General features: G+C 41.1%; 1 protein-coding gene across 1 annotated transcript in view; it reads right to left on the reverse strand.

Moving 5' to 3' along the window:
* Positions 1 to 1,732: 1,732 nt before the first annotated feature.
* TTC3 (tetratricopeptide repeat domain 3) overlaps positions 1,733 to 12,847 on the reverse strand; it is a 66,036-nt gene continuing 54,921 nt past the window's right edge. Inside the window, exons 35-45 of the mRNA XM_086477693.1 lie at positions 12,212 to 12,351; positions 10,734 to 10,802; positions 9,922 to 10,018; positions 8,823 to 8,923; positions 8,076 to 8,169; positions 7,379 to 7,477; positions 4,838 to 5,259; positions 4,255 to 4,375; positions 3,891 to 4,100; positions 3,586 to 3,675; positions 1,733 to 2,971 (exon numbers count right to left, since the gene is read on the reverse strand). Of these exons, the coding sequence (XP_086333819.1) occupies positions 2,861 to 2,971; positions 3,586 to 3,675; positions 3,891 to 4,100; positions 4,255 to 4,375; positions 4,838 to 5,259; positions 7,379 to 7,477; positions 8,076 to 8,169; positions 8,823 to 8,923; positions 9,922 to 10,018; positions 10,734 to 10,802; positions 12,212 to 12,351 (1,554 nt within the window). The 3' untranslated portion in view covers positions 1,733 to 2,860. The remainder of the gene's footprint in view (positions 2,972 to 3,585; positions 3,676 to 3,890; positions 4,101 to 4,254; positions 4,376 to 4,837; positions 5,260 to 7,378; positions 7,478 to 8,075; positions 8,170 to 8,822; positions 8,924 to 9,921; positions 10,019 to 10,733; positions 10,803 to 12,211; positions 12,352 to 12,847) is intronic.

Raw genomic sequence — 12,847 nt, forward strand, 5'->3', positions numbered from 1 at the left:
GTAGTACGATGGTGCTATAACAATGCAATACAGCAATGCAAGGTGGTGTTGGGGGGGGCGGTGAGTATTGCAAGATGCATGTGAAATAAGTGATGTGAAATAACACCACGTGTATTGGTCAAACTGGGAATATGAGTCTGTATGGGAGGAATGCTTAGAACTGAAGTTGTTTTGCATGTGGTTTCTCCCTGGGCTCTTCCCTGGATTAGAAAAATGATGCCCTTACTTTATCTCTGCAATTTGTGTAAAATAGCACTGTAAAAGAAAATCAGGCAGAATTTTTTTAGTTTGAGAATACACTTACTCTGTGCATTATAGTCTTCCCTTTTATAAGACTTCTATAGCTCTGTTATGTGATAAACAGGACTGCTGACTTGTGGCAGACCAGCCTATGCTGCTGGTGAAAAACAGCATTAAAAAACTTCTCTGCTGTGGCACATTGTGCCTTTAGGATGTGACTTCCCATTATATGAATAACCACTGCAAGGGAGACAGTCTCCGTTTTTATATTGTCACTTGTTCAACGTAAAGTATAAATGTAAATGCCAGGAAAGGGGTAAGTTAAGGTAAATACACTAAAGTGTTTGTAACTGTACATCTTACAGGAACTACATAGGAAATTTTTTCAGCAGGAAATAACCTTCCCCATGGGAACAACAGGTTGTAGATGTTGATGTTTTAACAGCCACAATTTCATTCTAATTGTGAATTTTCCATACACTGTTATGTGGGGTGGTGGCAGGCTAAGTATATAAAGTATAAGTGTAAAGATGACAATCTGAAAAGACAGAATTAAGAAAACTGCTAAAAATAATTTTCTTTAGCTTTATCCAGCAGGAAAATGTAATTCTAGGTTTGGTCCTGGTTCTGTATAATCTGTATTTTAGGAATAAACATCCAAAATTCTTACTTCAATGTCTTATAACAGTTGGGGGGGCGGGGGGAGCTACTTGCTAGAACTTCTCAAAGATCAGGAAACTGTACAGGATGACTTTCAGAAAATGAAAGCCGCTTTTTTTAGTTTACATGATGTTATAAGAGTGCCACCTGCTGTTCACAGAGGCACTGTCACCTCCCACCATCAACACTTCCTTGGAAAGATGGACTGGTGTCCTTCTGCCCCAGCCCCCAGAGCAGATCAGCTGAAGCCTGCCCCCCCAGCCAGAAATGTCGGCCCTAAGGCGTCCTGTTTAAAGGTGTGAATGAACTCCCTCCAGAAATCGCTATAATCTGTCCAGCTTGTGGGAGGAGTCAGGGCAGAGAAGAGGAACACAGACCAAACCCCAGCCTGCTGATTGGGGAACTCAGGGTCCTCTCTGGGTACAGGAAACCCAAGACTGGCTGATAACAAGCAAGTGTCTAAGTGCCAGTTCAGCGCCCAGACCCTGCACTGCTCCCACAGCCGCCCCAAGGCACACTCTGTTCTCCCTGGCCAATGCTCCTCTGTCTGGGACTGCTTTGCCGCGGCTAAGCAGGAGAAGGAGACCTCTGCTCTGCAACAGCATCCCCAGCACCAGGGACTTGGGCTGCTGTTGTGAAGAGCTCAGGCGATGACACATCTGTGTCCCCCGCCCCAAGAAAGTAATGGAAGCTGGTACCGATGCAAGTGCTGCAAGGCGGAGCAGCGCAGTACCCACTGCTTCAGGCAGCAAGGTGCCTTAGCTCTCCAGCATACGGTAGATTCCTTCACCAGTAACTTGGGCTTAGCAAAAATATTCCACAGGAAACCCACTTCGGCTGCAGTAGTAACTTTATTTTTGATCCAAGTGCCAATTACTACACTGATTAACCACAGAATAGTTTAAAACTTCATCTAGAAGATACATATTGACTTGGAAGAACAACTGATCCCTAGAATTGGCCAACAATCCCATCTATCACTTTAACACTGCTTGTATGCAAACAACAGTCAGATTCTAGTTTCAGAGTGGTTAAGCTGTACGTTCCCTAGTCCTGGTCTTTTGGCTATTTGAGAAGAATTTTAAAAGCAGCAGGATAACCATTCTTTCACCTGGGTGTATTCTGTACCTCACGCTGCTGCTGAACATTCATGCACAGAATAGAGATGCACAGTTGGTCCATCAAAAATAAAAATCCTGTAATCAGCTCTTCGATGAGGGAAATTCAAACCACACTTCAAGATTGAAGAACTGAGCCCCAGTATTCCAACTCAATGATACACAAACAGAAAGGATCATATGAACACTTAAAAATTCTTGCTTCAGAATATTACTAAAAGTCATTATTTAAACGATTTGAATTACTAGCTATGGATTTATGCAGAGAAAGGAGCTGCAATTATGTGAACTGCATTGATAATGATCACAAGCAGCCCAGTTTGAATCCTGCAGTTAAGTTGTAATTGTTTATGCCAGAGGAAAGTAACATCTTGGCTGCTCCAAATTCTGCTAGTCTGTCATTCAGGTCACCTACTTGTTCGATACTAGAATTTATTTTCAGTGTGGGCTTTCCTTCAGAGCTCGCACCCCTCTTCACAGGAATTACGCCCCACCCTTTGAGAAGGGTGGCTGCAACAGTTCCAATATCCCTTAGCCAAAAAACTGGACCAGTTGTGTGCTGCTGGCCTCTGAACGACGTCGGCTTCACACGTTCAGGCAGCAACCGGGAACAGCGCTGGATGGCAGAGCACGCTCGCCTCGTTCTGCAGGGGCCGTGGCAGTGCTAGCGGCTGGCGGCTTGGTGCTAGGAGTTAAATTCCGAGTCAGTCCGAGTTCTGCTACTGTTCTCAGTAAAACCAGGGTTCTGTCTCTTTCTAGGCATCGTGTTTCTCTTCCTTACCGTGGGGGTTACTCTGCAGCCCCTTGGCATCTTATCATAATATGTTCAAATAAAACAAGGTTTAGGCGTGTTTGTTCCACGCAGGAAGCTCAGGGAAGTCTTCAGGTAGCAGAGTATGGACGCGGCAGATAGGGCAGGTACTTGAGTGTTGCTTGAGCCATGTTCTAATGCACTGCAAGAACAGGGAGATGTGGAGGAAACAAAGCCTGGTGTAAATCGCTCAGCTTAAGTAGTTGTCGCTAAGAGGAAAGCACTTTTCCAACATGTTCTGTGTTACTGAAGTTAGCACTTAGAAAACTGTTCTCCAGCTCTGACGCTGTGCTGATCAGTTTACATTTGTGCCTATTCTGCAACTAACAAATCAGCAGTAAACAAATCAGGTAAGGGGAAAAGTCACGGCCAGGAATATCAAGTTATTCTGCCATAATGCTGACCTTCTGCCTACAGGAAGTTAGACGTGCAACTGCTGTCAGGCGACAGCCCGCTCTAAGTGTGCTGCGACAACTCTGTGACTTGACTACCAGATTTATTCTCTGAGGAATAAACTTAAATTCGCTTTGATGAATTACCATTTTACTTAAAAAAATAAATCTAAAACTGGAAACTTTCTGACACAGTAAGACCAGATATATAGCAAGTCTTGGTTGTACAAAGTATGTAACAGAAATTGTGCGTTCTTCTTTCGGCTCTGAAGGGTGAGGGTTGCTTTTAGAAAGTGGAACAACAGTGTAACTGAACAGAGCATGTAAACATTTGCATCTACATGATAAGAACAAAAATCCTTACTTCTCTGTGGAAACGATGCCCACATTCTAGTTCACACAAGTCTCTGCTTAGCTCATCGTGACAGATTGTGCAAGGATCATCACTGGAGGCCTGCACAGAAAATGTGAAGTTATTTCACAGCTAGCAACAATTAATCAGCAAATTCTAATAAGTTAATGACGTTACTGATTTTAACCAAGTATATTTAAGCTTTTGTACACAAAATGAACAAGTCAATTATTTTTTCCAGCAACACTTTGATTATTTCATGTCCAAAGAAGTACATGGCCATCACTTCACACCCATTGAAACAGCAGAGAACTTACTGTATAGTCTAGTTTTTTCCATTTGGATTTAGGTGTTGCTCCAACATTTCCCCAGGGCTGGAGGTGTGGCTGAGACGGATTTTTACTCGAGGCTGTTTTATGTGCAGGTCTCGCCTTGGGTGGGCCGGGCACGTTTTCTTCTGCAGGTATTTCCCAGCTCCGAGTCCCGGTCTGTGCTGACTTCACAGGTCTCCCCGTTGCAGTCGGTGCCTAGACAGGTATTGGAAAAAGAACGTGGAGCAAGTTTGTAGTTCAGAGCTGGACAGCAAAGGGAAGTTTGCGTTCTCTTCTGGGCTGTGCTGCACCGTCTCCTCTGACAGAGGATGCACAGTAGAAGAGGCAGCAGCTGCGCACAGCACAGTACCTTATTTTGCTGGTCCAGAATGAGTTCTGTCACTCTGCTTAGAACTTCGTCTAAGCTCAAACCTGACAATGTATTCCCATTTCTTCTCTGCACGTCTTTTATGAAGCTAGTGAAGTCTGAACTGAAGAAACAAAGACGACACAATTACTGCTTGGCCACACCATGGCTGTTATCAGCAGAATCACAGAATTGGAGAACGCTGTGGCTTCCACGTTACGCTCACAGCAGTAGAGCCTTTAAGAGATACTGACTTCTCTCAAATGAACTGTAGCAAGTACCTGCTTCCAGTACCTCTCCGTAACCAGGCTTTACCTTAATCGTAAAAAAACCCAAACAATAAAATAATAATACTTCTATTTGTTAGTGGTTCTAACTGGGGGGCAAAAATCAAGATGCATAGCCAACATCCTAAGTGTATTCCCTTGAGGAATGTCTCACCGAATGGGAGGGGAGGAAGGGGAACAACTGATGTTACTGTTCTCGTGAAACGGAAGCCACCTGCTGACAAATCAGTTCTTTTGTACGTGATCACTGGGTGGGCAGAAGGTCTGTTACGTCACGTTATGCTCATTCAAACAAATACCTGCTATGGTTTGGGAATATGCTCTGGAGATGTGCAATGATATTTTGAAATGCTTTTGGAAGCGTTTTGTTGTTTGGAAGTCCAGAAGGCCCGAGTTGCACAGCTGAGTCAGCCTGGTGGTTCTGGTTTGGCTGGACGTTCCGAGTGTTACTTCCAGAAGTCCCTGACTTGTCAGCTGCCAAAACTTTATCAGAGTATGATCCTTCCAGAGGTCTGGAGTGTGTTTTCACCGATCTGCCACTTGCAGAACAAGCCTTAGCATTTGCATATGTTGGCTTAACTCCAGCCTGTGTATTAAATGAAGCATGTGCTGGACCTTGATCTTCAGAACTTGAAAATGCAGGAAGTAAATTAGGACGGGCAGATGCAGAGGAACACGTGGCAACAGCTGGATCACTGGCTGGAGCTCTGCCCTGTTTTGTCTAGAAATAAACAAATTTCGCAGGAGAAACAGTGATTAAAAGTAAATTGAGCAGAACTCTCGAGCATGAACTATGGCACGTTTGGTCATGCTAAGGAGCTGGAGGTCGCACCAATTTATCTTCACCTCCTTTAGCTAGCTAAAAATATTGCACAAAGGTGCTCCTTAATAGGTCCTACATAGAGGCAGCCTGTCTGAAACGGGATTAAACAGGACAGCACATAGACAAACTGTTCCTTTAACTTACTCCTGCTTTGCTAAAGAAAGCAGGGCTGTTGGACAGCCGTACGGCGTACACAAGTATAGCTTGAAGCTGGTGGTAGAAACAGAACTGCTTTAAATAAGGGCCATCAGTTTGAAAATACAAAATTCACTGCTTTTAGCGGATTATAGAATCTATATATAATCCAGTGCAATTCTTTTTAAACAGAAATGCATGTCAGCTATAGTCATCTTGAAAAACTTGGAGCTGGCATGACCTAGGAAGACTTCTTTTTACCATAACAACTCTTCCGTAAATGGAAAGAACGCCTTAAAATAAGTTTAGTTGTTTGATCCCATGACTGCCATTTGTTTCAGAACCTGACTGCTCTAGGAAGGTGGCTTTCTAACACACAGAATGAAAATTCCACATTTCTTCATAGTCAAACCTGCTCGTTCTTATTCTGTGTTCTTTAGTTACCACCTTTTCGAAGTGATATTTTACCTTTTCTGTAAAGGAGTTTAACAGAATTATTTAAACAGGAAGAAAAAAGGTGTTCATCAAGTCTTTTTCATTTGGATTCAGTATGTGCCTATTAAAGCCCTCTCAAAGCTGAAGGAGTTACAGAACTGCCTTCTAAAAGGTTACTCCCATGTTACTGCAGTAAAAAAAGGACACCAAATGCAGAACAAGAGGCTCAGGAGTTGCTCTCTCCCAACCTGTAAATTGATGGTAACCTAAGGATGGTAACAAAGTTATCTACATACTTAAGAGTTCTGTGCCAGTGTGTAGAAAGGAGATACCTAGAAATAAGTGGGGGGAAAAAAAGGTATGCAGGAGAGCATAAGCTTAACTATTACTTGTATGAGTCCAGAAAAACTGTAGTAAATCATAAATATACAGTATCAGAACAGAGCCTTGAGTCTAAGTTATAAGAAAAACAAAAGAAAAGAAAAAAACATGACTTTCTGCAGAAAAAAAAATAATTTAAAAAAATATATATATAAAAAAAAAAGTTGTGTGGCATCTTCAGTGAATTCAGGGATTTCACATGTGTGTGCACTATGAAAGCATTTTACATATTGAGTCAGTTATCTCCCCTGTTTTGAGAGATGACAGAACCCTTTCTTCCTTACTCCAAACTGTCCCAGGTCGAGTGGTTTCTGAAAGCTCTTTGTCTTCAGGACGGGGCGTCAGCTCCGTGCCCTGGTTTCAGTTTTCCCGTCAGTGACGGGCAGCACTGGGTGGTTTGCACCGCTGCTGCAGCCACCTTGGCCCTAAGTGTTTTATCACCGTCACGTGCCTCCCCACCACCAGGCCGAGGAACAGTTCAAGGAGCGTTGACTTACACTGACTTCGTTCTTGCACCAGGAACAATCGCAGGGTTTGGAAGTAACTGACATGATGTCAGCAAAGCATTCGTGGGACTGTTGGCCCATGAGAAAATGTTTCTAAATCCTGTTTATCTATCTGGGATGTAGTCAGTACCGATGCATCTCCATAAATGGCTACATGAACCACCTGGTTTGTAACAGCTGGGAATGGAAGTTGGTTTTGGTATTTGTAATCAGTTACACGTGTTGGTGTAACGGGGCCTTGTCCCTATGGATTTTGGTGCTACAGGAAAGTCACAATATGCAAAAATACGAGTCCCAATTTAGACAGACCACGAAGCATTTTAAAGTTAACTTTAAACAGCTTAAGCCTCTCCATCAGCTTGAGAATTTGCTTCTCACTGGACTTCATCACACCCGTCTGCACTCTCCTTGTCCTTTGGAACATTACCTGGACGTATGGAGAGCCAGATTACTTGGTATCCAAGGCTCTATATTCAAGCTCTCTATGTGTCCTATAACAGATAGCCACGCTGATACAAACAAAGAACATCTTAAACTGCAATCAAAGGTAAGATACATACTAAGACACTGGGAGGAGAAGGAAGATCCACAGTTTCCATTTTAGTGAGGCAGTTCCGTGCACCATTTTTCACCGTCTGAATTTTTTCTTCATACTCGGCCTGCAGAAGGCAAAGGCATTACCCTCCACATCGGCATTAACCAAAGCTCGCTCTTTATTTAAAGTGGCGTTAACACAACTACTTTTTTGCTAAACAGCACAGACACCCCAGGCCTTTCAAATGGAGACCTAAGGCTACCAGCTGCTATAGTAACATCAATCTCTACTTAAGTACTTGCACTGATGCTTGAAAGGGTTTGGGAAACCCTTTCTAGTTCTTAAAAGTCAGCCTAGACACTTTCCATCTTAACTTTTCAGAGAGTTTTCTGTTGTTTTTAAAGAAGTTGCATGGATCTCTGAAGTTCAAAAAAAGACAGAAGAACCAGGAGACTAGACTTGTTAACATGGGATCCAATTTTGACACAAGCGTATAAAGGACAGATTTTTGAAAACTGAAGATAACTAGTTGTAACTTAACTACACTTACATAACCTGGACTTAAAACTGTATCTTTCTTTTGTAATTAAAGAACTCCGTTCAGTACTTGGAGTCCAAGCTACTGGCGTTTTAAAAAAAGAATGCAAAATTATTTAAGGTATTTATTCTTTTTTAGTTTCCAAAGTTCAACTTAAAGCTTGTTAAGAGAAATTAAGGCTTACCTCTACTTTTTCCAGTTGTTTCTTTATATTCAAAATAAATGTTTCCCAGGAATCAATCTGTGACTTCAACTTAGGTGCTGCTGAAGCCGAGCTGCTGAAGTATTCAAGATTTTCAGTTGAACTCCAACATTCCCATTGTTTTTAAGACCAATGGTTTTAGTACAACAGTTCCTTCCCCTCCCAACTAAACCACAGTTAAAGACTTCAAGCAATTTGAAGTTAAAATCAGTTACGTGACTGGTACTTCAATCCTATCTAGTCTTAGAAGTGGGCTCCTCAAATGTAAATGAGTATTTGCAGCAACATAAGGACAGGGAAAGGGAACACGGCTAAGTTTTAAAAAAAGGCAACACCAAGGGCTAAATGAGTAAAGAAGAAAACAATGTTGTTGCATGCCCAGCAGTTTTGTTTGCACTCTTCTCTGTTTACATTGCGGCCCTTTTCCAGTGATACTGTGCAGGAATAACTGGAATGTTCCCAGTAGCCTCATCTTCCCTGGCTAAGAAAGAGTAAGACAAGAAGCTTGCTCCTGTAAGTATCACACATCTTAGTAATTTAAGACTAGGAAGAAATTCAGCTTCAGGACATTTGTATTTAACTGCTGTGTTTCTACGCACCTTTCAGGCTACGTCCCTTTGTGAACAAAACTGATTTATCCAGTTAAATAAGGGTGATTAAACATTCCGTAGTTAGTTGTACTTAGCCACTAGCAGTAGTACTGAAATGTCTGGTGTAAACTCGCCATACCTGCTCAGTGACTTCAGTATCCTGAGATTTACTTCTGCATTGGCAGCTATGCCATTTAGCTTGCATACTTCAGTTTCCTTCCAGTTCTTGAGTACTGATATCTGTAACAAAATGTAACTGAGTAAAAAGAACCAAACCAAACAAAACAAAAAAAACCCTTCCAAAGTCCCTGCAGTAAAAGCACTGCTGTAGCATAAGGAATAAGACCTCAAAATATATTTTAATAAGCATCTGAGACAATAGTTTGATGACACGGAGTACAACACACACACAGTTCCTATGGTGAGGAATTTTAAGCGGAATTAACGGCCCTGACAGGCCTTCAGGAGGATAAAAAGGCTACTCTCACTTCAACCGAGTAGAAAGCTTCTGTAAATGTTCCATTTGCAACTTAACCTGTATATAAATACATACACACACACACACGTTAAATGATTAAGGCAGCCTTTTAAATACTGCATGGTTGAAGACTAATGCGGGTCAACAGTCTAATGTTTTCATAAAAACCCTACTGCAGTTAAGACAGTCTTCGAGCCCTTCTTAAGAAGGGAGAATTGTTCATGATATTCAAAGCATTTCCAGTATAAAACATACAGGTTTAGAAAAAAAAAAAAATAAAATCTTGATTTTCATCAGTACTCTTCTCCTTTCAGTGAAACGCACAAGTCGGTTGTTGCATTCTGATTCTGCCTGACGAAGAGGCAGCTCTATGTTCACTAACCATGACCGACCTTTAACAAGGAATTTTTTATGTTCCTATGGTTAATTCTTACTAATGGAACCTATTCCTAATGAGGGTAAGTATGAAACTCAGTTGAATTTTGGTTGGGGCAATACTATATGCCCCCAATTCTGTGCACTTCTAATACTGGTCAATAATAATAATGTGCCTCGATGATCTGCCAAGTTTTGTAGGAGAACACCACGAACAGCACTTGTCAGCACTTGATTAACACTTTTGATATAGGCTTGTGAAAAGGTTTAGAGGCTGTTTAAAAAGTAAACTGTTAGACATGACTTCACAGTCGTCTTCCCCACCTACTATCAGAGCAAACAATCCAAGCTCTAGCAAAAGCATTTTAAGATTTTTTGCTCATACCTCTGCTTCAACAGCTCTTTTCACACACTCTTGGCAGTCCTCTTGACTCTTTTTTATAAGCTCTTCCAATTTTACTTTCTCATTAGCAAGTTTATTACTGTGAAATGAAAAGAAGTTAAATATTTGAGTAACATTTACAACAGCGTAGTATTAAAAATTTATGGCAGGTTTTTTCCTACAGCTATTCTCTCTCCTCGGAACCGCCCATCTCCATCTCCATGGTACAGCCTGTGCCTTCAGGTGCAGCACCGTGCTCGCGCAGCCGTACCGCTGGCTCCACGGACACGACCTTGGCGTTTCTTAACCACATTTCACTGTGCAACCTAAAAAGCTCACAGCAGCTTTACTGCAGTCATGCAAGCATCGTTGTTCTGAGCCTGATCACATCTATAAGAACGTATCTATAAATGGAACCTTGACTTTATACTCTGTGCAAACCAGTAACTTTTAGAAAATGTTTAAGCTAACCTTATGTACGTTTGGGACTATAACCGTGCAAAGATCCAAAGCTACATACAACAGTTCAGTAAGTCTGTACCACACCCAACTTCTAACGTGTGTTCCAACACGCAGTATCGTATAATCAAGAGAAATGTATGTGAGTATGTTGAAAAGATGGATTTTTTTTTTTAAATATTTAAAAGTAAATAACATTTACTTAGAATAACTAAAAGTAAACTAACATAGAATAAAAGATACAGGTTAAAGTGCTTATTTTTTCTAAGCCTTTACCCAGAGTGAAGCAGACAACTCCCAACAATGACAAGTCAGCAGAAAAATATAAATATTGCTGAAAGGTACAAGAGTTTTACCTGGTCTCGAGATATGTATTTAAATAGATGTTATACTGCCTTTCCTTCTCATCAATGGTCTTCAAACACCTGGAGGAATCAAACATTTATTAAGCTTGTTCTGAAAAGTGTTCATTAGCAAATACATAACACAGTCCTCTAACCACAGTGACAGCCACGCAGCAGTGACAACCTGTATGTCTCACATGCTGTTTGGTACCGCAAGTGCATTTAAATGTATTCCTAATTAAGCAGGAACCAATACAAAAGCAGGCTGATAATTTTTCAAGGGAGATTTGGCCCAAACTACTTAGACTAAAGAGAATACATCAGCATTCAAGGACAGAAGTCTTCTCAGGTCTGTAAACTAACAAAGAACATAAAAAATACAGTAGGAATTGTCAACTCTGATTAGAATAATTATTGTTATGGCAGTCAGCTTCATCAGTTATCTAGAAGCTATTTTAAATGTTTATGCATAATTTGCAAAAAAAAGAAATCAAAATAGGAAAGCAGACATGTACATATTTCAGCCTATTGCTGTGATAAACATCTCGCTGGTTACCCAGCCAATGATTAGGTTACTTAAAGATTTCTAAGGCTTTAGAACGTTCCAGGAAAAGCTACTGGTAATACTGCATCAGGTGACACATGGTTTATTTTTCAGTACATCAGTGACATGATCCCATGGATGCTTGTTGACTGTGGTAGAAGTTGACTGAAGTTGCCTCTTGCTCCTCCGTAGCCAGGAGAGCTCACTGCCACAGGGAACAGCTGGATTTGCTGCACACAGGGTCATGATGGGATTCGTGCACTGATGTTATTGATTTAAGTTCCATGGAAAGCCCTGCAGACTTGTGTTTTAGGGTGATGGATGGGTAAAAAACACCCCCACAATAGATACATGCAGTTATGTGGTTCTTGCAGTTTTACTTGAATCTGAGAAAGGAGTGACAGGGCTAGAAAAGAAGGAAACGTGCATCCTTGGATGACCCTCAGGCTATGGGGCAGAATAGACAAAAAGCCTGTAAGAAAAATAGATGCAGACCAGGGTTGGGTTGGGTTGATTGTACAGTAGAACAACAGAAACGGAAATGAAAATGTAAAGCTCATCATAACGCAGTAGAGGAGCACGCTGAGAAAGTGAAGTCACCAAGGAGAAAAGTGAAAAAGAAGTTTTCCAGGATCCTGGAAAAAGTGGGAAGATCTTAAATAGTGACAGAGTAGCATTTGTTAATTAGGTTAAATAGCATTGTGTGTAGATCCTATTAACAGCAGCTCTAATCCAAGAATTGCATTTAACTCATTTCAGAATTACATAATCAGGGCAACAAGTTTGAGTTCTCACTCTGCGTACATCATGGAATCAGTAGATGCTGAAACTTGCCATAGTCCATCATGAATAACTGTACTTACTGCTCTTTAAAAAAAAGAAATCAAGCAAAGGGAAAGTAATGTAAATCTGTATTTAAATGTAAATCTGTATTTAAAATTAGTACCTGTCATTGGTATCTGTATGCTTTTTAGCTGTGTGCCTTAGAGCTTTTAAGTTCTCTTGATTTTCTTTTTTCTCCTGTTGCCATTTTTTCACTTGTATTTCTAAATCTTGATGAAACCAAGCCAGTTCATTCTTTGATACCTAAAAGCAGAAAATAAGGAAACATTATTTCTGAAAATACTGTTTTATTCAAATACAAGCTAGAGCAGATCACTGACACACGATCAAAAGCTAGGCCAACAATAACAGAGCTTTACTAGTGCTTACTTTGGTGTTAGCTCAGGTGCTTAGCATGGGCAACATATTCAAAACCCTTTCCCACACGATCTGCACACTCGTTTACTTGCCTTCAGAATACTTGCCACCCTGTTCTGCAGTCAGCTAAAAGAAACAACCCAGGTCCACAGTGTCACATACAAATACGCACTGAAATCCCAGTCAGAATCCAGCTCCAAATCAGTACAGACACTTGTACCAGTACTAACAGCTGGGAAGTTACAATTCATAACACAGCAAGACAGCAGCGCATCTTACGGCTGCCATAACTGCTTAAAAAAAACCCAAGGTAGCATCAACGCATCATTGGGAAATACAAAAAAATATTTTTTAAAAAGTGCCTACGATGCTCATGGACAAG

This window comes from Leptosomus discolor, chromosome 1 (genome assembly GCF_034619465.1).
Source record: "Leptosomus discolor isolate bLepDis1 chromosome 1, bLepDis1.hap2, whole genome shotgun sequence".
NCBI classification, from domain to species: Eukaryota; Metazoa; Chordata; class Aves; order Leptosomiformes; family Leptosomidae; genus Leptosomus; species Leptosomus discolor.